This window comes from Lepidochelys kempii, chromosome 3 (assembly GCF_965140265.1).
Source record: "Lepidochelys kempii isolate rLepKem1 chromosome 3, rLepKem1.hap2, whole genome shotgun sequence".
Classification (NCBI taxonomy): Eukaryota; Metazoa; Chordata; order Testudines; family Cheloniidae; genus Lepidochelys; species Lepidochelys kempii.
This window is the reverse complement of record NC_133258.1, coordinates 96,962,976-96,989,316: the sequence shown is the minus strand read 5'-3', so window position 1 is coordinate 96,989,316 and position 26,341 is coordinate 96,962,976. Positions and strand designations below refer to the sequence as shown.

The following is a 26,341-nucleotide window of genomic DNA, read 5'->3' as shown; positions in this document are numbered from 1 at the left end:
AAGCTTTGCCCAGGTAATGTGAATTTCAGTCTAAACTTCCACTCAGGTGAATATTAATTGTACCAGAATAAAAAGGCTGAACAAACTAAAGAATCTAATATTTAACTTCCTTGATTCATAGCGATACACAATATGAGGGTTAGTCTCCTATCAGAAATAGAAAATAGACAGGTACAGCGTTGCTTTCCCCAGCACTTACTTGTACACTTATTTATTTCTGGATACCGCGTTCCAAAGTATCCACTTGGACATGAAGAAAGACATACTCCGATCTGTTTCATGCCAATCCTCTCCAGAACAAAAAAGAGTCTGGGTTTGCATGACAAGCATCCATTGTAGTCGGAACATGTGGCACACCCTCCTTGACAACCCTGGCTCACATTGGGATGCACTGAAAAGACAAGTTATTTTAAAAAGGAGAAAAGAGATTAGACAAGCCAGTGGCATGATGATGCCTCTGTACTCTGAGTGCTGTGTTGAAATCTTATGTGAAAGCCTTCAAGGGCTGGTTCATTTTTGCTTCCGTCTCTTACAACCTGACGTTTTGTTTCAATTATATTCTTAGTTGCCTTCATACACATTAAAATGGGAAGCTCAGATGATATGTTCCTACTTTGCAAGAATAACTAACAGTAAATTACATCTGAAATTGATTGTGGTACAGTAGCACCTTGGGGAATAATCAGGATTTTCTCTCAGTAGCAATGGCTTTACTGACAGTGCTTGTGTAGGCCTTGTATGTAGGACAACAGAGCAAAAATAAATAGATTGTGCATTAATTTACCTGTGCTTTTTATTTCATAGTTAGATGATAAAAAATACCCTACCCTAGTCTGTAATTTCCTTTATTGTTTAAGAATCTTTTTGAATAGAATTCTGCTGTATGGGAATGTGGCGGTTTTAGATCTGATGCAAAATTGCCTTGATAAGAAGATACGAAGAACCATCCTGCTCACTTTCATTTTTTCCCTGGAATGTTCACTCTGGCATGTTTAATCTCTAGCAATTACAACCTGATGTTCGGACTTAACTGTGACATTTAGACTACCCCCATCCCAGCATGGAACAGAGGTAGGAGTTATACTCCACTTTCAATTGTATCCTTCTATTTCTTCAGAGAGAAAAAAACTGTATTGCCTCTTACTATAGAGACATACACTGGTTTACTCTGCTTAAAAATAGTTGGTTCTTGCTGTACTTACATGCACCAGTTGTTTTTAAAGTAGATAATAGGAAGGTATTGTAACATACCTTTTCAGTATTAGAGATGTCAGTGAAATATTTCTCAGTGTGATACAGGGTAACAGTGTGGGGGGGTGGGGGGACACGGCACTGTGCATCCTTCAACAGTTTAAAACAAGGGTCGACAACATTCAGCACGTGGCCCATCAGGATAATCCACTGGCGGGCCGTGAGACAATTTGTTTCCGTTGACTGTCCACAGGCATGGCCGCCTGCAGCTCTCAGTGACTGCGGTTTGCCATTCCCGGAGCTGTGGGAAGCGGTGCGGGCTGTAGGGATGTATTGGCTGCCACTTCCCACAGCTCGCGTTGGCCGGGAACGACAAACCGCGGCCAGTAGGAGCTGTGAGTGGCCATACCTGCAGACGCTCAGGTAAACAAAAGTGTCTTACAGCCTGCCAAGGGCTTACCCTGAACAAGCCATGAACCAAGTTTGGGAACCACTGATCTAGACCTTTAACCTTATATAAGGAGTTGACCCAGGAACAAACTGTTTAATTTCTCAATATATACAATTTTGATTGGAAAAGATGTTGATAAGAACACACAAGAGAAGCTGGGAGAGGGATTTAAACAAAGAAATTGATCTGCATGAGTGGGTGTCTATAATGGAAAGGAGATATACATATTCTATTTGTGTTGCTCATATAGAAAATTTGTATAAATTACTGTAGAGATGACATCTGACTCCAGTTAAGACCTGTCATATTTTTGCTACTAGGGAGGTGCTCTGTTGGAAGGGTTGTGTGGAAAAGGGAACATACTTGCACATGTGGTGATTGTGTCCAGGACTTAGACAGTTTTGGGACAAAATTATTAAAGCCTCATCTTATGAAAAAAAATGAGATCCCCTGATCGGCTGACTTAATGCTCCAGTAAAAGATTTACCTTTTAAACAGAATGACAAATTTCTTTATTTGTTATTGTTAGGAACTAGACTTTGCAATGCACGTTATTGGAAAAATGTGACTCCTCTTCCTGTGGAGCTGTGGTAGGGTAAAATATGGACTGTCCTTGTGATGGAAAAGCTTTCACGCCAAGTATGTACACAAAAGAAGTGCCAAAAAGAGGCTTGGTATTTAGAAATTTGGTCACCCTGTTTAGCATACTCAGAGGAGGAGGGCTCCCCAGCCCACAAGCCAGAATCTTTATCTGCGTTCTTTGAATATTAACTGATCCTAAATGAGTAACAAGTTATGTTGGATGTTAACATTTTATTGTAACTTTGCCTTAATAAAAAGTTAAAAAAAAAAAACTAAAAGGATACTCCAGAATGTGGTAAAACTTGGGCCTGGTCTACACTAGGGGAGGGGAGGAAGAGGGGGTATCGATCTAAGTTACTCAGCTTCAGCTATGTGAATAACGTAGCTGAAGTTGACGTACTTAGATCTACTTACCCCAGTGTCTTCACTGCGGTAAGTTGACGCTGACGCTCTCCCGTCGACTCCACCTGCGCCTCTCGCCCTAGTGGAGTACCAGTGTTGACGGGAGAGCACTCAGCGGTCGATTTATTGCGTCTAGACTAGACGTGATAAATTGACCCCCGCTGGATCGATCACTGCCCATCGATCCAGCGGGCAATGTAGACATGCCTTGGTCTCCTCTCCATTCACCTTACCCCCTGCGTGTGCTACCCTGGTCAGTGGTCTATGTGCGAAGGAGAGCGCAGCCCCTGCTGGACTGGTATGTCCCCTCCAGCACACTGGGGTGGCGAGTGAGTAGACAGGAAGTTGGCAGAGCTTAGGCTCTGATACACCCCTTTTCCTCCAAAGCACTGACCAATATAGCTGAGCTGGCATGGGAGCGGGGAAATAATCAACACTAGGTATAAAACTGGCAGATTACTTTTCCCCTGGAGCAACAGGATAACTAGGGACTAGACCCCTTAGTCACAGTCTAGTTCCTGGTCTGCTTCTGGGACTGTGAAACTAAGCGCTGCCCCTTACTCTGCCTCTGTGGTAAAGCCGCAGTTGAATGCTTAGGGAGACCTCACACCATCACTCTTAGTGGTAGCTTTACTCCTCTTGGGGACTGGTAGCTTTGCTCCTCTTGTCCAGACAGGGTAACTGCAGCACAGCAGAGTGACTTGCCACAGGAAAGCTGGGAAACAGAATCCTAATGTGCGACAACCTGATCACAATGCCGTTGACACAAACATTGTTTTAAATCTCTATCTGTAGTTAAGTCAGCTGTAAAAATGAGCAAATAATGCATACCCGCCTTGGAAAGTGCTTTGAGATCTACAGGTGAAAAAGCGCTATGTGAGTGCAAAGCATTGTTAGAAGCCACAATGTTCAGCTATGATGACTAAGGCACAGAGAGATCCAATGTCTTGGCTGAGAGGTGCTGTGGCCTAGTTTGTTAGGGACTAGCTGCAGAGCTAAGAGATTTGGGTTTTAGCCTTGTAGACCAGTCCAAGAAATGTTCTTTTGTGAAACCACATGGCATCTGGTGCAATCTAATTCATTCCAAAGGCAAAACAGAAAAGGGGGGGGGGGGAAAAACCCATACTCCTCAGAGTTATCTTTATGAGCCAGAATAAAAGTAATGCAGGGCAGAGAGAAATGCATCCACTAGAGGCAGGAGCATGCTCTCATCTCCCCTTCAGTCTGAACATAGGTTAGTTTGACCATTTACTAAAATCCTGCACCCTCAAGGAAGGAACATGGGATGAAATATCCACAGCAGGTGAAGAGGCAGAGATTCAAATTCTGCCTCAAGCCCACCCACTTGTGTACTGAGGCAGAATCTGACCCTCTGTTTTTTAACTGCTTGTGAACTATTCAGCTTCTCTTCTTAGTTTAGAGCCCTTTTGCCTTTGAGGGCTTTTTTAAGATGTGCAAGATGTTTGTTCAGATGATAATTCTGAGTATCATTAGCAAATAAAATCACTAGGATTTCCCTTTTTCATAGTATTTTCCAAAGCTGTACTCTGGAAACAGTGAGTTGAAATAATAGAGAGTTAAGGACAAGAAATTTAATCCTAATTTTAAATGATAAGTGGAGATGTCAATGTGCAGCAACTAAAACTTGAAAAACAAAAAAGATTTTTAAACTAGACAGATAACATTTGCAAATAATTTTTTACATCTTGCCCATAATTTGATTTGCCATTTGATTTTACAGATATATGGAATCTAGCAACCTCCATCCCCACCCCCTGATTAGATAGATAGAATTTGGGTGGGATTATGGCCTAGTGATTGGAAGAAAAGGCCAGAAGTTAGAATTTCTGTATTCTTTTCCTGTTCTCTGAGTTGATTTGGAATGTAGCCTGGGACAAATCAGTTAGTCTCTCTGCCCTTCCGTTTACTGAGCCTATCATCTTCAACTCCAAGATGTAAACGTAGAGACCAGCTCCTAAAATGGACATGCTGTAGAAGTGAGTCCCAATCCCCACTAAGGAGACATGGTTACTCATGGCTTCCTGGACCAATAATCTCTCATGTGAGGCAAATGTTAAATTTTATCAGTCACAAGTAATCCATAATGGACCAGATCCCGCATCAAGTCATAAAGCTAGAGGATTCTGTAAGATGGAATCCTCCATGTAGCTCTTCTCTAGAGAAGCTAATGAGCTCCATATAAACCAAACCTCAAACTTGACCACATCTGTTGAAACTCTAGTAACTCTTACTTGGAAAGGAGATGTAGTCACAAAAATAAAATAGTTCTGTCTGGAGATCCCCTTGTTCAAGATAAACTCTCTCCTTCCTCTCCACAATCCACAGGCAATTGAAGATTTCCTCCTAAAGAGGATGGGATAGGAGGGGTCTGTTCCTCAGAGTCAAAGGACTTGCTTGACTTTAGTCTTACTTCAGACCATTGCTGCCTTCCATGGTGCAAAGCATAGGGTGTACAGTCTCAAGACTACTAAAATAGTTTCACAAAGAGATCCCAAAAGGATGGGGGAAAATCTCCTCAGATACCTGTCTGGCTTGACAGAGCATTTCCTCCGAAGAGGCACTCTGCATCTGAAGGCAAAGAAACGAACTGCTTTTGCACATCAAGTGTCAGCTGGTCCAAAGAGCAACAGAAACGTCAGTCTGGGATTGCACCACAGCCTCGAAAAGTATCCATGACCATTTTATAGCGGTATCAACCAACAAGCAGGCCTTCATCACACATGGCCAAGAATTCACTGGGGAATGCCTCAGCATTATTAAATGCATCTGGCACAATGAGCCTGATCATTAGATATGCTGGCTGCCAGAAACATTCCCCCTCAATTTGGTTAGAAACAGGATCAACAGACTGTAAAACCTCAACAAGGGGGTGAAGAGAGTTTAATTCTACTGACTAGCATCTTCAGCACAGGAGAAATAATCCTCGAATCAGCCACAGGAACCACAAACGGCTCTCATTCCAGGGAGTTTTGTAAATAAACTGAAAAATTCTTTGCATGGAGATGGAATGAAAGTTGTTTAAGTTGTTGTTTTCCCATACACACTGCATATCTCCATCAAAATTCAGGGATATGGGAAATTCAGGCAGTGCAGGGGCTGAAGTAGATCGACAAGGTAAAGCTACATTACTAGATTAAGTAAAAGATTGTTCTGACAACCCAGGTCAAAAACCATCTTCCCTACATAAAGCAGTAATATTAGAAGAGTCCTTCAAATCACCCACAGATCTCACTGTCATAGGTAGCTGTATTTGTTTCCAAATCCCTATCTGACCCCTATCCCTCAAGAGAAGAGGGCCCATAAATCTTTCCTGAGCGTAACAGACTGCAGCTGGTCTATTACCTCCCCTTATTTCTAAACAAGATGGACTATAATATAAAAGGCAGTGTGGAATTTATAAGCTATTAAAATAAGGAAGACCCAGCAATTACATGACCAATGTCACCACCAGCCAAAATCCAGTCAGTTCATATCTCTCAGCTACTAGTAGGGAAAGTGTTCATGCTAAGCAAGGTAAAAAAGAGGAAGGGAAAAATTTATGCAATGTATTTGTAGCTATGTTGGTCCTAGGATACTAGAGAAACATGGTGGATAAGATAATATCTTTTATTGGACCAAATTTGTTGGTGAGAGACAAGCTTCCAAGCTTACACGGAGCCCTTCATCAGATCAGGGAAAAATGTAAGTCTTAATAGGCACCAAAATGACTGTCTTCATATTCTGAGGGTGTCCCTTTAATGGCCTAATCCTGCAAGATGAAGATCCCTTTTTGGCCTTATGTAAGGGGACTGTTGCCCCCTTACTAACATTCAGTGGGGGTGTTTTGGTTGGCTAGCTCCCAGTACTGAAAGGGGAAGGGTCTATGGGAAACCAGGACCCTGAGACTGATAGTCCCCAGAAACAATGGGGAGAGGCCAATGCTCCAGGTCAGCCTGAATGACAGGGCGGGCAGGCTAATCAGGGAGTCAGGAGGCCAGGGAGGTCCCGTCCTCCGTGTGAGCTGGATTTGACTGGGTCAGACAGAGTGGGGCCGAGCTAAGGAGAAAACAAGGGCCCGAGCTAAGCTGGGGAGCAGAGCTGTGCCAGATCCAGAGGGACCAGAAAAGCAGCCCAGAGAGAGCACACCCTGTCCTGGGAGCAGAGCTGCAGCCCCAAAGCCAGAGGCACAGCCCAGAGAGAGCAGACTTGCCCTGGGAGGAGAGCTGCAGCAACCAGAGCCAGAGGGGCCAGAAAAGCAGCCCAGGAAGCAGGTCAGTGCTGGGAGCAGAAGCAGCCTGCAGAGCAGACCTGTCCTGGGAGCAGAGCTGTAGCAACCAGAGGCAGAGGGGCCAAAGAAGCAGCCCAGGGAGCTGGAGGCAGAGCAGCAGCAGCACTGAGACCGAGTGGTGCAGCTGGGGCTGGAGCAGTCTGGAGCTGGGTGCGGCGAGCAGCTGGGGAGGGAGGGAGACGCTGGACACCAGGCCCAGCACAGGGAGACGCCTCAGCCAAGGGGCTCTGCAGGCCAGGCTTGGATCGTAACCCCGACAGGGCGGGGGCGACACTGGGAAGAAGGGTCCTACCACTTAGAGCCTGAGAGCGTGTGGCCACCACCAGAGCAAGTGTGCAACCCACAGCATCCCTGCAGCATCGCCAGGGCCTGAGAAGAAGGCCTGGGATGTACAGGGAACAGACTGTGAACTGCCCGGACATTCCAGAGACACTGTGATGTTCCCTGCCACAGAGTGGGTTGATGTGTTTCCTTTAACCTTTCCCATTTTTCCTTATTCTTTTTAAAATTAATTGTTGATTAAATAACTTGTATTTGCTTTAACTTGTATGTAATGGTCAGAGAACTGCCCAGTGCAGAGAGAGTACCCCAGAGAGGGGACATCCTAGCCCCTGTCCTTGCTGACCACAGCAGGGTTGGGGGTCGAGCCCCCCAGGAATCCTGGGCCCAGCCTTGTTGGGGTTACGAGGACTCTGCCAGACAGGAGAGTGGAAGGGGAGTCCTCAAGGGCAGGGAGGCCACTGGGTAAAGGAAGTGGGAGCAAGGATTCAAATCCTTTCGCTAGCCCACTTCACCGGGGTAGTGCATGCAGAAGCCAGGAAAGTTCCCTGCTTACACTAGGCCTGCAGCCTTGGGGGTTTCCAGGCCAGAGCTCCCCAGCTCCTCTGGCCTTCCCCCAGCCCTGCTCAACTCCAGGTACCTTCTCAAGCTCCCCAGCAGCCAGGCCCATCTCCCTCCACAGCTAGAGGAGACTGTCTGTTCCTGCCCCACTGCCCTCTTCTAAGGGCCAGCTGAGTCCTGGGTTGTGGCCACAGCTGAGCCTGCTTCCCCCAATCAGCCTGGGAACTGCTTGCTTCCAGCCACAGCCCTCTCCTGGACTGTTTTAAGCCCTTCAAGGCAGGAGCGGGTGGCCACTCTGCTACACACCCTTGCACAGTTCAAAGGTGCACATATCTCAAGTGCTTATATACGAATGCACAAAGCCTTGGAAACAAGCAGGGAGAACTGGAGGTTCTGGTGATGTCAAGGAATTATGACGTGATTGGAATAACAGAGACTTGGTGGGATAACTCACATGATTGGAGTACTGTCATGGATGGTCATAAACTATTCAGGAAGGACAGGCAGGGCAGAAAAGGTGGGGGAGTAGCACTGTATGTAAGGGAGCAGTATGACTGCTCAGAGCTCCGGTACGAAACTGCAGAAAAACCTGAGTGTCTCTGGATTAAGTTTAGAAGTGTGAGCAACAAGAGTGATGTAGTGGTGGGAGTCTGCTATAGACCACTGGACCAGGGGGATGAGGTGGATGAGGCTTTCTTCCGGCAACTCGCAGAAGCTACTAGATCGCACGCCCTGGTTCTCATGGGTGACTTTAATTTTCCTGATATCTGCTGGGAGAGCAATACAGCAGTGCATAGACAATCCAGGAAGTTTTTGGAAAGCATAGGGGACAATTTCCTGATGCAAGTGCTAGACGAGCCAACTGGGGGGGGGGGGAGAGCTTTTCTTGACCTGCTGTTCACAAACAGGGAAGAATTAGTGGGGCAAGCAAAAGTGGACGGGAATCTGGGAGGCAGTGACCATGAGTTGGTTGAGTTCAGGATCCTGCACAGGGAAGAAAGGTAAGCAGCAGGATATGGACCCTGGACTTCAGGAAAGCAGACTTCGACTCCCTCAGGAAACGGATGGGTAGGATCCCCTGGGGGACTAACATGAAGGGGAAAGGAGTCCAGGAGAGCTGGCTGTATTTCAAGGAATCCCTGTTGAGGTTACAGGGACAAACCATCCCGATGAGTCGAAAGAATAGTAAATATGGCAGGCGACCAGCTTGGCTTAACGGTGAAATCCTAGCGGATCTTAAACATAAAAAAGAAGCTTACAAGAAGTGGAAGGTTGGACATATGACCAGGGAAGAGTATAAAAATATTGCTCGGGCATGTAGGAATGAAATCAGGAGGGCCAAATCGCACCTGGAGCTGCAGCTAGCAAGAGATGTCAAGAGTAATAAGAAGGGTTTCTTCAGGTATGTTAACAACAAGAAGAAAGCCAAGGAAAGTGTGGGCCCCTTACTGAATGAGGGAGGCAACCTAGTGACAGAGGATGTGGAAAAAGCTAATGTACTCAATGCTTTTTTTGCCTCTGTCTTCACTAACAAGGACAGCTCCCAGACTGCTGCACTGGGCATCACAACTTGGGGAGTAGATGGCCAGCCCTCTGTGGAGAAAGAGGTGGTTAGGAACTACTTAGAAAAGCTGGACGTGCACAAGTCCATGGGGCCGGACGAGTTGCATCCGAGAGTGCTAAAGGAATTGGCGGCTGTGATTGCAGAGCCATTGGTCGTTATCTTTGAAAACTCATGGCGAACGGGGGAAGTCCCAGATGACTGGAAAAAGGCTAATGTAGTGCCAATCTTTAAAAAAGGGAAGAAGGAGGATCCTGGGAACTACAGGCCAGTCAGGCTCACCTCAGTCCCCGGAAAAATCATGGAGCAGGTCCTCAAAGAATCAATCCTGAAGCACTTACATGAGAGGAAAGTGATCAGGAACAGTCAGCATGGATTCACCAAGGGAAGGTCATGTCTGACTAATCTAATCGCCTTCTATGATGAGATTACTGGTTCTGTGGATGAAGGGAAAGCAGTGGATGTATTGTTTCTTGACTTTAGCAAAGCTTTTGACACGGTCTCCCACAGTATTCTTGTCAGCAAGTTACAGAAGTATGGGCTGGATGAATGCACTATAAGGTGGGTAGAAAGTTGGCTAGATTGTCGGGCTCAACGGGTAGTGATCAATGGCTCCATGTCTAGTTGGCAGCCGGTGTCAAGTGGAGTGCCCCAGGGGTCGGTCCTGGGGCCAGTTTTGTTCAATATCTTCATAAATGATCTGGAGGATGGTGTGGATTGCACTCTCAGCAAATTTGCGGATGATACTAAACTGGGAGGAGTGGTAGATACACTGGAGGGCAGGGATAGGATACAGAGGGATCTAGACAAATTGGAGGATTGGGCCAAAAGAAATCTGATGAGGTTCAATAAGGATAAGTGCAGGGTCCTGCACTTAGGACGGAAGAACCCAATGCACAGCTACAGACTAGGGACCGAATGGCTAGGCAGCAGTTCTGCGGAAAAGGACCTAGGGGTGACAGTGGACGAGAAGCTGGACATGAGTCAGCAGTGTGCCCTTGTTGCCAAGAAGGCCAATGGCATTTTGGGATGTATAAGTAGGGGCATAGCGAGCAGATCGAGGGACGTGATCGTTCCCCTCTATTCGACATTGGTGAGGCCTCATCTGGAGTACTGTGTCCAGTTTTGGGCCCCACACTACAAGAAGGATGTGGATAAATTGGAAAGAGTCCAGCGAAGGGCAACAAAAATGATTAGGGGTCTGGAACACAAGACTTGTGAAGAGAGGCTGAGGGAACTGGGATTGTTTAGTCTGCAGAAGAGAAGAATGAGGGGGGATTTGATAGCTGCTTTCAACTACCTGAGAGGTGGTTCCAGAGAGGATGGTTCTAGACTATTCTCAGTGGTAGAAGAGGACAGGACAAGGAGTAATGGTCTCAAGTTGCAGTGGGGGAGGTTTAGGTTGGATATTAGGAAAAACTTTTTCACTAGGAGGGTGGTGAAACACTGGAATGCGTTGCCTAAGGAGGTGGTGGAATCTCCTTCCTTAGAAGTTTTTACGGTCAGGCTTGACAAAGCCCTGGCTTGGATGATTTAATTGGGGATTGGTCCTGCTTTGAGCAGGGGGTTGGACTAGATGACCTCCTGAGGTCCCTTCCAACCCTGATATTCTATGATTCTATGATTCTATATAAAACTCAAAATGGACCACAGAATGCCATTTGGAGATGTGTCCCCCATCAACCCTCCTTCTCTCCCGGACAAAAGAGAAGGTTTATTTACCTCAACTATGCCTAAACATACTGTATATATACTCGAGACTGAATGTTTTTCTAAAAGATATGTGCTATTTCAAACAGGAATTCATACAGGGAAATCCTATGGCCTGTGTTATACAGGAGCTGATCACAATAGTTCCTTCTGGCCTTAGAACCTCTGAATCATAAATACACTTTTGGATTCTCTATGTGCCACTAACATTATGCCTGGTATTAAAGACTGCAATTCTGGGAAAGTACCTTTAAGTCAGTGGGGTTGCACAGGTAGAAATGAAAGCAGAGCCTGGCCCCAGAGCTCTGTTTCCTTGGCTGTGACTTTACCCCACTAGAGACTTTTATTGTTGAGTATTGCAGAGATGCTCATTTACTTGCAAGCTGTACAAGGATCACTCGGCTCAGCTTGTCAACATTACACAACTGTAGTAGCATTTGAAAGTTTCCCACATGGTCTTTTGAGACCAGAGCTTTTCTCTCTCCGTTTGTTTCACAAACCACAGAAAGAACAGCAGGAAATAACAGCTTTTACTTGACATGCTGGGGAATAGTGAGAAGGATATAAACAGCAAGAACCCATAGCCCCATATAAAAATTATGATTTTCTACTGCCTCGTTTGCAATCTTAAAAAAATTAATGAGTCATGTAGTCAGCCAGCCCACTGTTTTGGCTTTACTCAACAGATATGTTTTCTATCAATCACCTCTTCCCAATCCTGTGTGTAAATTCTGATCGGTAACCTGGATCAAATATTTAAAGTGAATGGAATAGTGTTTTCTTGTGCAATAATATCCTTACAGGAGTAACATCCTTACAGGATATAGGTAAAAACATCTGTATATTTTCCATACATTATATAATTGTATAATATATTGTATAATAACTATCAGGAGTATGGCTCAGTTAGTGGCATTCTCATCTTTGAAGAAGAAGATTATGGTTATGGGTTAAATTCATATCTCACTCTCACCAATGTAAATCAAAATAAATCTGTTGTTTCTTCAATAGGGTTATCCTGGATTTACCACAGTATATAGTAAATCAGAATCTATCCCATGAATACGTCAACCTTTGAACTTCTATGCCATGGGTGAGGGGTGGCCAAATTTACTAGCTCTCCGAGCCACATATGACAATCGTCAGAAGTTCAAGAGCTGGAGCACATCTGCCGGGACTGGGGGTGTCAGCCCTGCAGGAGGCGCCTGATGGCCCATGGAGCTTCAGCCATGCTCTTCCTGAAGCCACAAGCCCTGAGTCCCCCCTCCCCACAGGGCTGAAGCCCCAAGCCCCCCATTCCCACTGGGCAGAAACCCCTACCCCACCACCCTGCTGCAAGGGTTATTCTTCAGAAAAGGACATGGGGATTACAGTGGACGAGAAGCTGGATATGAGTCAGCACTGTGCCCTTGTTGCCAAGAAGGCCAATGGCATATTGGGCTTTATTAGTAGGAGCATTGCCAGCAGATCAAGGGAAGTGATTATTCTCCTCTATTCGGCACTGGTAAGGCCACACCTGGAGTCTTGTGTCCAGTTTTGGGCCCCCCCACTACAGAAGTGATGTGGACAAATTGGAGGGAGTCCAGCAGAGGGCAACAAAAATGATCAGGGAGCAGGGGCACATGACTTATGAGGAGAGGCTGAGGGAACTGGGGTTATTTAGTCTGCAGAAGAGATGCGTGAGGGGGGATTTGATAGCAGCCTTCAACTACCTGAAGGGGAATTCCAAAGTGGATGGAGCTAGGCTGTTCTCAGTGGTAGCAGATGACAGAACAAGAAGCAGTGGTCTCAAGTTGCAATGGGGGAGGTCTAGGTTGGTTATTTGGAAACACTATTTCACTAGGAGGGTGGTACAGCACTGGAATAGGTTACTTATGGAGGTGGTGGAACCTCCATCCTTAGAGGTTTTTAAGGCCTGGCTTGACAAAACCCTGGCTGGGATGATTTAGTTGGTGTTGGTCCTTCTTTGAGCAGGGGGTTGGACTAGATGACCTCCTGAGGTCTCTTCCAGCCCTAATATTCTATGATTCTAAAGCAGTGGTCTCAACCTCCCTCTGCCTCCCCCACATTTTGGTAGATGAAGAAAGGGTGGGGACATGGAGGTAACAATAAAAGAGCCGCATGTAGCTCACGGGCCACAGTTTGGCCACTCCTGTTCTATGCAGTGATGACTGTGTAATTCTAAGGGATAGTGTATTGTTAGATGTACGGTTAAACTGAGTTACTTTCTGTTTTAGGGGCAATTAACATCTCATCAAACTTTTCTGAAGCACAGGGGGAACATTCTAAATGTTGAGTCAACATTCCATCTTCCAGTGAATAAGTTCTAGTGACCAAGATTCCTCATTTCAACTACAGTACAACCTTGATTTTACAAACACCAATCTTACAAACAACCAGTTATAAAAATCAAGTGTTTGGGGGCTGGGGGAAAAAATCACATAACAAAAGTGATGCTGATGAAGAACAAGTTGAAATCCCTTCACAGTCTAATGTTTTCATTGCACTTCACATTGCTGTGCAGTAGTTTGTAAGACAAGAAAGCAGCGCCGCACCAAATTGCAGTTCATGCACTTTATCAACTGTAAATTGGAGATGTTCAATTTTATAAACTTTATGATAATATGAACACTTCAATCCCCAATTCGTAAAAGAGGGGTTCTACTGTATTGTTGAACATAAGCAGTTTAATGGCTGCTTCACTTTTTACATGATCACATCTCTACCCGTCACTACACATACAGTATCTCATATTGGCTCCTCACATTCCACATTTAGATTAAGCTCCAGGCCCTCAACTTCAAGGGTCTGAGCAAATCTATTCCAGCATACAACTCCGATTTCATCTCTTCATACTCTCTCATTTGCTCTGCCTCCTCGTCTGAAATACTTACTCTCTTTGTATCAAAGACTGGATGTTCTTCCAAAAGAAATATTCTCTAGTTCAGACAGGAATTAATTTAGGGGAATCCTATGGCCAGTATTATACAGGAGGTCAGACTAGATTATTGCCATGGTTCCCTTCTGGCCTTAGAATCTATGAATCTCATATTCTCTTCTCTGGGACTTCTATGTTGCCCCTTACAGTACTGTATAAGCAAAATTTTCTTGCTTCCTGTTCTGGCAGGAACCCACCCTTTCCTCATTCAGATCACTCCTCAACATACATTTTTCCATGAAGCCAATCACAGCATTTGTCCCCCATCCAGCAGTGTGGGATTAGTTATTTTTAAAACCACACACACACAGCCCACTGAAGCTCTATGTAATGTACCTACCTTCTGGTCTTGCGCTTGATTGTTGTTCATTATGAGCTTGATTATGAGCTTGTTGTTCATTATGAGCCAATGCTCATGGCAGCTGACTGCAAGACTCCCATTGACTTCAATGGGGCCAGAATTTCACCCCTTTTTTTAAATCAGCCATTTTAAAGTAGCCAGTAGTTTCCAATATAATTGTTTGACTTTGAATACCAACTCCATTAGCTAATCAATTTTGCTAGGTTTTAGTTATATGATGAATATGATTTAAATAATTTTTTTACTCATCTTAAATGTACTCAGTTCTGTTTTTCCAAATGTCTTGATCTTTTCGTGAAGCAAATATGTTTGGCATTCACTTTGGGACTAGTTCCATCACTCTTTATGCACTATCTCTTGCCTTTGAGGTACGTGCCCTTCCCTCTCTCTCTCCCACTCACACATATACCTCTCTACATGAGAGAAATTTAGTATGTGAAGTACCATTTATTTCCCCTAAAATGATTGTAACACATCTATCACTGCACAAAACCATGCCAGATGGTTTACAATCACGCTAAAACACACTACTTGGAATACATTTATTTTCAACAGAGCTAAATTCAGGGGGCGCTAGTTGCAATTCTATAGTTAAAGCTGAGTTCCGTTTTGCACTGAAAGCAAAGATTCAAATTCTTTGTTTTTTATGAAAAATACAGCATGTCATGTCCTCCCCAGACTTACAGCATTTACTCTTTGAGCCCAGAATCATCGCTCTGAGAATTTATAAGCAATTCTGTTTATTTTGTTTATTAATGAAAATGAATTAAAATGGGCTCTTAAGAAATTCAGCAGCTGTGTCCTTTTCTTTGTCCTGAATGATCTTAATGACAGAATGATGATGACATCAATTTTTCCATGTAGTTAACATTAATTGAAATATTATTCACATGCAATATTTGAAGAAATTAAGTTGCAATTAAACTAAATGAGTAATGACTATTGTATCTAATTATTCTGATTATTGAGACAACAGAGTCAAGTAAACAGCTCAGACAACTCTTAAGTGGGGCCATTATAACACCAGAGGTTGCTAATTAAACCACCACTCTTCCTCTGAAACTAATTTGCATGCAACAATTCTGTTGGTTGGAGTGAGTCCGTGATATGAGGGGGACTGGGCACAAGTATCAAAAGTTCTCATTAGTAGACTACTGAGCCCAACTGTCCCTATTCTTCAAAGGTTTTCTGGCAGCATGCCAGCTTGGGCATTGGTACTTGAAAGACTCCTTGACTTTTGATGCCTCAGTGGTACCACTGCCAGGGGAACTGAAGGATGAGTGCTGGGAAGAATCTTAACGCACACACTCGGACGGCGCTCCTCTCACCCCCTTTCAGCACAGCTCTCTGAACCAACAGCAGCTACAAAATAAGGACTAGATTCTCCAGTGCAACTCTGGCAATATGAAGCAACTGCACATACAATTTAATTGGTTAGTGTGCTTCCAAGGCTTTGCACTACTCTGGTATATTGGTAAGGCTGCCCTTAAGAGGGAAAAGTAGAGCTGTGCAGAGGATGAACATTTCAGTTCACAAAGGATTTCGAGATTTTGAAATCTGGCTTCATTCTGAATTATAACAAACCAAAACTTTCCAAAAAGAAAAGGAGGACTTGTGGCACCTTAGAGACTAACCAATTTATTTGAGCATGAGCTTTCGTGACCTACAGCTCACTTTTTCCAAATTCTCTATGAAGGACTTTTTTTTAAAAAAAGTTTGTTTCAGGTCGATTGAAATATTCTGGTTTTGATTATCTACCTTTTTGAAAAATTGTGTAATAATATATGATGCAAAAGAAAAATGAAACAAAAAGTCTTTTCAAAATAAAAAATCAAAACATTTCATTTTGACATTGTCAGAATTTTTTCTTTCGGTTTTTCTTCCAAAATGAAATTCTGGAAAAATTGACCCAATTCCAACGTATATTCTGATGAAATATGGTTCCATCAAAATTTCTCTGATCAGCTTTAATTAAAAATTTTTACATGATTTAAATTGATAATACATATCTTCAAATCATTAGAAGTATCACAAGCTAGAATTCTCCTTGGGTTCCTCGTTTAGAGTTCATGTATGACATTTTCAGCGATTCTTTTTAAAAAACAAGGAAAGTCCAAGAAAAAATAATTAAAATGGAGTTAAGATTGTGAGTATTTATTGGTAACTCAGAGGTTTAAAAAAAATTACAAGGATATTGTAATCATACCACAACCAAGCATTACAAACCCAGGAAATTCAGACTTAAGATTACACTTGAAGACATCAAAATATTTTAAGGTAAGAAATGCACAGTTAAGGCACACAAATAACCCTAACTTTGCTTTATAGTAACACCATGAGGAGGAAAAATAGGAAAAAAAGCTATTGTGTCTTTAAGAATCAGTTTAAGTTCATCAGACCACAAACACTTAACTACCATGATAATTGTTCTATGCATTAGGCTCACGGTTTCCTAGAGGTGGCTGGATTTTGTTTGTCAGATACGCTATTTAATTAATATTGCTGTTATACACCAAATAATATGTGACAAATAATTTTCTTGCCAAATTCAGCCAACTGGCTAAAAACTATTAATTTAATACATTATTTGACCAACAATAACAATATTTGTCAAATAATGTATCCAGAATTACACCAGTGTCACTAAGAACCAAGAGTTATAGTCGAACAATGCTCATTTAGGGAAGTGCACATTTCAGAAACGTCTCTCCCTGCCCAAAATGCGTCAGATGGAATGGTCCATTAGATATTTCATAGCATGAGATAACAATTTTTTTCAGTTGATAGAATACTCAGCCAACTTCCAAAATATTCTTGGCACTTCTAAAGTATCCTAACAGGATGCTGTGGAGGAGCATTTTTTCTAATAGCAATGGTATGAGAAAAATTGGCACATTTGTCGTGCTGCAAAATAATTAATTTCAGAGAATGCAGAATGAATGATAGAAGTAGGCCACACAGAGTATTAGAATCACATTCAATATAATGTAATTAACAATTAAATAGGGCTTTTGTGAAAACTGACCACCCCCAGATATTATTAGAAAAACATTAAATCACAGCAGCTATTTTTAAAGTGTCCAACACTATGAATGTTTGGCAGCTTGACTGGTGGCCAGTGGCTTGCGGCAGTGCATTGGGCTGCCATGAGCCAGAGTTTGTATTTCAAATGACCGCAACATCTCCACTCTTAACACTGGGCTGCCACAGCCAAGCTGTGTTTAGATGACACAGTCAGCTCCAAGAACAAGAAAGAGGAAAGAAACAGAGGGGAAGTTGAATTGTGCCCGGCCATGTGGGCATTCCCTTTTGGTTGCTCCTGGAGCAGCCTTGGTGAAAGTGTCTGATGGGCTCATGCGTCTTGCCCTCCCGGGCAGATGAGCATTCCATATGTGTTTTATAACCAAACTCCCATGGATAAAGCATTCACTGTAAGGAAGATTCTTGCACTTGGCAGGGAAGGAATTAGTGTCAAAATTTTCAAACTTAGGTGCCTAAAATTAGGCAACTAATCCCTTATTTAAACTCTTAAACAAGTAAGGGCTGATTCCTGTGGGAGTTGCAGTTGCTCAGGATCTCTGAAATTCAGGCCATTTAAGGAGTCTAATTATGAGATTAGGTGCCTAACGTTAGGCACCCAAGTTTGAAAATTTTGGCCTTATCTTCTCAGTTCTTCAGTTTTTTCATCTTCAAAATAAGAATAACACTGGTCTGATACGAATGTTGTGATGCGTAATACACTAATAACAGGTTCAATATGGATTTGAGTGCTTCATTTTAGGCTGTCTCATTTGAAAATTTTTACCCACATTTTCAAAAAGTGGCCTCTAATTTGGCAGACACTATTTTTCACATGCAACTCGTTTCATGTGATCAGTTCACTGATACAAAGATTTTCACATGTAAATTGGGTACTTTATGCACCCATCTCCCCTGCAGGAACATGCAGACATGTATACAGCAGTTGTGCATACAAAATTTTTATGCACAGAACTGAAGACCGGGTTGAGGCCAATTGAAAATTTAGCTCTTATTAATTTCTAAATTCTGCTTATGAGTGGAAAGTTTAGAACAGTGATTCTCAACCAGGGATGCGTGTACCCTGGGGGTATGCAGAGGTCTTCCAGGGGGTACGTCAACTCCTCTAGATCAGTATTTCTGAACCTGGGGGTTCCGACCCCCAGAGGGGGTCACGGGATGGATTTCGGGGGGTTGCAAATGTGGGGCCAGCGTGAGGGGGTGGTAAGCAGGGCAACTGCCTGGGACCCTATGCCATAGGGGACCCCACAAAGCTAAGTTACGTGCTTCAGTCCCAGGTGATGTGACTCAGGAGCCTGAAGCCTAAGAAAGACTAAGAACCACTGGATTAGACTACTGGAAAACAGGCTTTTATGACTGGGCATACAGACAAAGGAATCTGTTCTGCCCTCTGCAAGGGGTGCTGCATTTCCTGTAAATTAAGCAAAAAGGATGGATAAATTACTCCAACAAGGAATGTACTCTTTGGGAATTGTCCCCAGCAAACTAGAACTGTGGTTGGTGAGCCAAGAGCAGCAGGGAAAAAGAAAAATAACAAAAGGGGTCCGAAATTTCAGGGATAGAGGAGGAATTTATAATCAAAAGGCCCCTCTCATTCCCTATGTTGAGTATCAACATTAGCCAGCCCAGTATTAATTTATGCTGTAGTTACTGGGTTAAACATTAAAAACTTCCTTATGTCTGCTATCCCTTTTATATTTACAGGAGTCACCCTGACCCCAATTCATACATGCTTAAATACATCCCTATTTACAGAAAAGTACTTCAGTATATGGTTAACTTCATGCATGTGTTCTAGTCCCTTGACTTCCATGAGACTTAAATATTTGCTCAAAATTAATCACATGCCTAAGTGCTTTCCTGAATAAGGGCCCCGTCCTTAAAACCAACACATTTTCTTAAACTGTAAGACAAACAAACAAACAAACAAAATCCTTACATTGAATTTGCCTGCATATAAATGTAAAAACAATCTCCAAGCCCTTTAACTAGTTCAAAGACCAATTACAATGTATTTTTAGAAGGGCTTTGTGCAGAATGACCATCTTTTCAAAATGCTAAAAGGGGACACATGCAGGAGCTCTGCCCCCTCCATGGCCCTGTCCCTGCTCCTCTTCTTCCCCCTGAGGCCCTACCCCCTGTTCAGGACAAAATCTGAAATCCAGCAGTGGTAAGAGCCACCCATGTGATTCCCATGTGAGAATCTCAGCTTGCTTTCTTTTTTTATAAAAATAGGATTCTAGTTTTAATGGTTGCAGAGGGGCAGGGCTTGACTCTTAATTTTTGAAATGCTTCGGTTTGGCAATACTGATGCCTAGGCCTCTTTGCTGAACAGACGATTATTTATATCATAAAAACACCACCAAATTTTTTTCCTACTTGAAACAACTAATTAATTTCACTAAAGAGTTACTGAACAACCTTCAGAGGGGTAAAGAATTGGATTACTCACAATTTTAGCTAGAATCAAACTGGTGACCTAGAACCATCCTTGAACCATCTCTTCTACCATACAACTGGTATTTTACTGTTTATTAATATTTTCAGAGGCAATCATCTTGCTTTTTCCCCATGCTAACAACAAGGTGGCAGAAAATTAACAACACAGATTAAATGAAAGTCAAACAGATTTGAGGCTGAATAATCAGGAAAACATATGTGAAGATATTTTTCATTCTCAGTTGACGAAAAAGAGTATAATAATCAAAATCCATATTGTGACCTGAAGTCTGCTTAAAAACATACAGTACAATATAACCCAATAATACTATTAATAATAATTAATAATCCAGATAAAATGTGCAAATCTCTAGGAACTTTTAACTGAGGTTTTCAAAGCACTTTACAATTACCAATTAAGTTTAGAATTGGGATGCATAATTAATCATTGTAAAGTGCTTCCTCTCCCAAGTTTGTGTACTGTTAAAGACCTATTGCATTCACCCAAAAGGTAGGTGAAGTATTTCTTACTTCTTGGGTGAATGCATGAGCTCTTTAACAGTATACTAGGTTGTGAAAGGAAGTAAACTCTGAATGCAGCTGAAACTGCAGGTGGAATTTTAGGGAGAACTAGTGCAACCAGATTGAATTGAACTTTGCACAGACCACTATGGCCAAAACTCCTACTCTTATTTAAAAAGCCAATGGGATTGTTACCATCCACAAGTGATCAGGCTTTGATCACTGCTTTACAGCTCAGCTGAAAGACAGACCTCCAGCAGGACAATGCCCCATACAGAGACATTACATCAGTACTAAGGCCAGGCGTACACTAAAAAGTGAAGTTGACCCACTTACTTTGCTTGGAGTGGGGGGGCTGTGAAAAATTTCGTGCCCTGAGTGCCGTAGTCAGGTCGACCAACTCTCCTGTGTAGATGCAGCTAAGCTGATAGCAGAATTCTTCCATTGACGTAGCTACCGCCTCTCAGGAAGGGGATTAACTATAGCTATGGGAGAACCCCTCTCATTGCTTTAGTGAATGTCGACAGTGAACTGTTACAGCAGTACTTGTGGCACCCTAGAGACTAACAAATTTCAATAAATTTGTTAGTCTCTAAGGTGCCACAAGTCCTCCTTTTCTTTTTGCAAATACAGACTAACACGGCTGCTACTCTGAAACCTGTTACAGCAGTGTTTCTAATTAAAAACCGATCTCAGAAGGGTAAATGCCACCTATTGAATCACCAACATCACTGTTTTCAGCACATTGGCATTCACTGAAGATCTTCCATCTGAGTACCGACACAGTATGGTCCTGCTTAACGTGTGAGAACCTAGCAGCAGGTGGCATAGCCATTAGGATGGTAGAAGTGTGCTGGAAAGTTAGAATAGACTGCTTTTTTCTACGATGCCAAAGCAGGGAGCAAGTCTTAGCCATGCACATTCCATTTATATCAGATGTAACTGTTTGACTGATAGCCCTCACGATACTTTGAAAATGTGGGAATTTGTTTCTTCTATGTGTAAACAACATAGGCCTGATTCTTTTCTAAGTTATACCATATCAGAAACAACTCCATTAAAGTCAATGGAGTTACGCCTGCGTAAAGCTAGCGTGAGATTAGGATCTTCATACCCCATGTGTATCAAAAAAGTGGAGCACATTAAAATGTGGACCCAGGTTAATATTCTGTGTTTTCTCCAAAATCAATTCCAGTATGAAATGAACCCTTGCACACATCCTTTTCTTTGCCATTGAACCTATTATACTGTAGGCCGTGTAAATCTCAAGGTCTATAAGTACCTACTCAAGGAGAAAACATAGCTTATTAGAAGGCCATTCAATCGAGCAAAAACACACATAACAAAATCTAATGTTCAGAAGTTGAAGTCAGCAAAGTTCAAAATGTATATAAGATATAAATTTTGAACAGTGAAGGTTATTAATCATTGAAACAGATTGCCAAGGGAAGTAGTAACTTCTCAACCACTTGGAGTCTCTAACTCAAGACTGGATGTCTTTCTAAAAGTATGCTCTAGTTCAACCATAAATTATTGAGCTAGATGCAAGAATCGTTGGGTGAGGTCCTATGGCCTGTGTTATGCAGGAGTTCAGACTAGATGATCATAGTGATCTCTTAGGGCCTTAAAATCTATGCAATATATAGAACAACTATGAGCTCTTTGACACTATGCAGAATAATTTAGAGACATTGAAAGCAATGGTGTTATTTCTGTTTTCAGAAACATAATCCTTACGGTCCCTTTAGACATAGTCAGATGTTGTTCCCCAACATAATTCATTTGACTGGAGCTACTATACACTGATGAGTCAATGGATGGCATTAGCACTTTTCATGGGAGAGCATCAGCAGTATTATGGTCTCGTCGCTAACAGTGAGCTTTATGATACTTATCAGTCTGACTCTGAGGACCAATAGAAAAGAGAAAGAAATAATTTTGGATAAAAGCAAATACATTTGTGTAGAACAAGGGTGGGGGGGTCTCAAAAATCAGGTTAGAAACCACCCTTTTGATTTCACATAATTTTTCTCTTGTTGGTCTAACCAACTGCTCTGAAGCAATTCAACAGACTTCCCTTCCTGTTGCATGAAATTATTGGCACAACAAAAGAAAAATGAAAACTACATATTTTTTCCAGATACAGACCATCTGTCCATACAGTTGTTCAGTATCACACATCTGCTATGCAGTTTGCTCCTTTTTCACACCATGTAAGTTTGCTGCATCAATTAATGAGTGCCTTATTTAAGGGAATGTAAAGCTGCTTTGTATAGGTGGGATGGAAACAGTGAAAGTCCTCCTGTCCTTTCAAAAGGCAGAAGGAACAACTTTTTCAAGTTAAGAGCCTAAAAGCCATAGCATCCATCTTTCACATATATCTCTTCTTCACATGTCTGTTGTTCCTTTTCACCTTGGCACTAGAAATCTTTTTCTTTTAAGTAGTGTCTGCATAAGGAAAAGGTTTAGTGAGTTTGATGCAGAGCTGACTTGTCCAAACAAGAAATCAGCATATCCCTTCAGTAGATCTAACTTCAATTTTCTGGACTTTCTTTCCATAGAGTTTTTGCATCTCTTTCAGGCGATTGCTAGTGTAATGGAAATGCAAGTCTGGATTCTTTGCTACCCTATACCTTGTGTAGACATTGACACCTGTGCAAAATGCTACCATTCTGAACTGGGAGTGTTTTACACCCACTTTGCATGCACCTTATGTAGGTGTAAATAAAAGCACAAGATAAAAGGCAGAGGTAGAGAAAATCACTGAAAAAAATCCCTTTAGTTTTCACTGCAGAATCATGACTGGGAGGGGTACTGGTCCACTAGATGATCTCTGCTAAGGTGTGGTCCTCATGATTAGAAGGTTTAAGATCTAAAGGAATGAGTGCAGACCTCCCAACAGTCCCGTATTTCATGGGACTATCCTGCTTTGACCCCCAAACCCCCCGTCTCTGTTGCAGCAGAACATTTCTCGCATTGACGGCTGCCCGGGGGGTAGGAGGGAGAGGCAGTTTGCCCCAGGCCCCCTCATTTGAGAGGGCCCCCAAATCAATTGTGGATGCAGTGCCACTCAAGTGTGGCTCATCTGTCCCTCTGTTTCCATTTACAGAGGGGCAGATGGGCCAGACTTGAGTGGCAAGCATCCAGGAATTAGGTGCTCTAGAATTCAAAACTGCTCTCTGCCTCTTCCTTACTTTGGGACCTTAAGCAAGTTGCTTAGGCCCATACTTTCAACTTTAGGCCCCTAGATCCATATTTAGGGCCAAATTAGTCAATAGTGTAAACTGGAACAATTCCATTGAAGTCAATGGAGTTGCACCAAATTACAGCAGTAGTGAATTTGTTCCTAAGGGCACGTCTTCACCGGTAACGTTAAAGCCCTGCCGCAGCACGAGTGCCGGTGCACCGTCTACACTGGCACTTTACAGCGCTGAAACTTGCAGTGCTCAGGGGGGTGTTTTTTCACACCCCTGAGCGAGAAAGGTACAGCGCTGTAAAATGCCCTTAGTCACATCAATAAGCCATTGATTCTCAGAGGCGCTGAGCACTGCAGCTCTTCTTGACTTCAGCAAGGGTTGTAAGTACTCAGCATCTCTGAAAATTAGGCCACTCTCATTTGTAAACGTTGGTCTTAGACGTTAACCTCCCTGCCTCAGTTTCCCCATCTGTCAAACGGCAATAATATCTTCTTACCAATCTGCCATGAGGGTAATTAGAGAAATAATTAATTGATATTTGGGTAGGATATTTTGAAAAGATGAAATTCTATGTATGTACCAATTATTATTATAAGTTATTATTATAAATTATAAAACTACCAGTAACACTAAGGATGTTTGTATTACCAAATTCAACCTTAAATAATACATTAATCTGACTATGCTACAAAAAATAATGTATTAAAAAGAATACATCTCTCCAGAATGATGTAGTCTTTGCCTAACTTGCTGCTGAAAGATCACCTTAGTTTGATAGATTCCAAGACCAGAAGGGACCATTCTGGTCATGCAATCTGACCTCCTAGAAAACACAGACCATAGAACGTCCCCAGATAATTCCTAGAGCAGATCTTTTAGAAAAACATCCAATCTTGATTTTAAAATAGTCACTGAGGGAGAATCCACCATGACCCCTCATAAGTTTTTCCAACGGATAATTACTCTTACTGTTAAAAACATACACCTTATTTCCATCGGATCACTAGTTCAGACAGGAAACTATTTCCATTGACAGCCATTCAAAATTTTGGTTAAAAATTGCACCAACATTTTTAATGTTGACATTTTATGACTAGCTATATGTGACCCCAATTCCCCTTTGCCCTTTCAACCCAATCCCCGCCAATGTATCTATTCCCCAGATTGAGAACCCATCCTCTTCCCATGTAACTTCTTCACACTCAGAACCACTCCCTGGGCTCCGTACCCTTCCTGCCTGATAATCACAGACCCCAAATACACCACCCACCCACATACAGGCCACCTGGCTTAGAAAACCTATCTCCAAGCTCAAAACCCTTCCCCTCAAAACTCTTCCCCTCATTCCAACACCCCCACCAGGCTCAGAAATTTCCCTTACTTGTTGCTGGGTATGATAATACAGGAGCAGGGGCAGCAGGAAACATCTCAGACAACCCTCTGCTCTCCCTATGTGGAGCTAGCCCTACAGAAACCCTTGCCACTCTAGACCTCTTCCCTCTGCCACCTAAAGTCTGGGAACCAGAAGGCCCACCAGAGGTAGCTCCAATCCCACCAGGCATTTCCTCAGTGTCAGCAGGTGGCATTGCACCCTGCAATACCTCAGCCACACTACATAGTTGTGACATCAGCCCTGATTCAGCAAAATACTTACAGCACATGCCTAACTTTAAACATGTGAACAGTTCCAATGAAGTCAAAGAGATTACTCACATGCTTAAAATCAAGCACATGCTTAAGCAACTTGCTGCAGGTCCTTCACTGGCGGGGGGTTTTGCCCCATTAGCCCCATTTACTCAGTGCCCAGCATAGACAAAACTGAAGTAACCGTTGTATTCCTCTTCACCCCCACCGCCTGACACCCTCCTGACAACCTTCTTCTGTCAGAGAGGAGGGCAAGGGACTTCTTTTGAAAGCCCACCTTTAAGTTTTGACCTGCTGAGGATGCTTCAGAACATTTCCTTAAGAGAGGGAGGAGTCCCATGAAAAGAGAGAGCAGCCTGCCTCTTGACACCTACATACTCTGATGATAGGAGCACTAGAAATAACTTGCATAGATGATTTCTGAGTACCTGACCTTGAAAGGCAGATAGCCTAGGTCAGCTACAGGTCTTCCAACCTTGGAAATGTGAGACACTGCCACCTTCTGCAAGCTTTACTATACACATCTCCTCTGAATGGAGCACTACCAAGAAAATTATCACCCAATAGTGAATGATAGCGTCACACAGTGCAAGGAATTGAGAAAGGGGAGGTTCCCAATGAAAACTAAAACCACCGAGTGAGGAGTACAATACTGTAAACCTGGGGCCCAATCCTACCCAATCCAATCTTTATTCAGTGTTTTACTTAGTCTTTACTCAGGCAAACTCTCATTGATTTCAAGCTGAGGTAAGAAACTGAGTAAAGACCACAGAATCAGGATCAAAACCTTTACTATTTGAGAAAACTAAATTCTGCAATGATATAGAAATATAATATGCATGATGTTCATCCTCTTCACAGAGTCCTGGGTATATTTTCAGCTACTAAATTCCCCGGTGTAATGAGCCTATGGATCTTCACAAATGCCACATCACTCACAAATCAGTCTCTCCTCTCACCTCCAAATTGGCTCCAGTGTGGTGAAGACCCTGTAAATGTTACCACTACAGAGCCTCACTTGCGTCCTGAGGCCACTTATGCCATTAACCACTTCACCACCTATAATATCAGAGCACACCGTAAACACTTCAAACACTGTTCAAACAGGAAAGCATGGAATATGCTACAAGTAGTGAGTTCCACCAGATTAGTGATCCTAAGGCACAGACCTTGCTG

The 26,341-nt window shown here is 42.8% G+C and overlaps 1 protein-coding gene across 2 annotated transcripts in view; it reads right to left on the bottom strand.

The window, feature by feature from the left end:
- The window catches only part of RSPO3 (R-spondin 3), an 89,154-nt gene that overhangs the window by 46,136 nt on the left and 16,677 nt on the right, over nt 1-26,341 (bottom strand). For both annotated transcript variants that reach the window (XM_073335190.1, XM_073335189.1), the window contains exon 2: nt 200-391. In XM_073335190.1, coding sequence (XP_073191291.1) covers nt 200-391 — 192 coding nt within the window. The remainder of the gene's footprint in view (nt 1-199; nt 392-26,341) is intronic.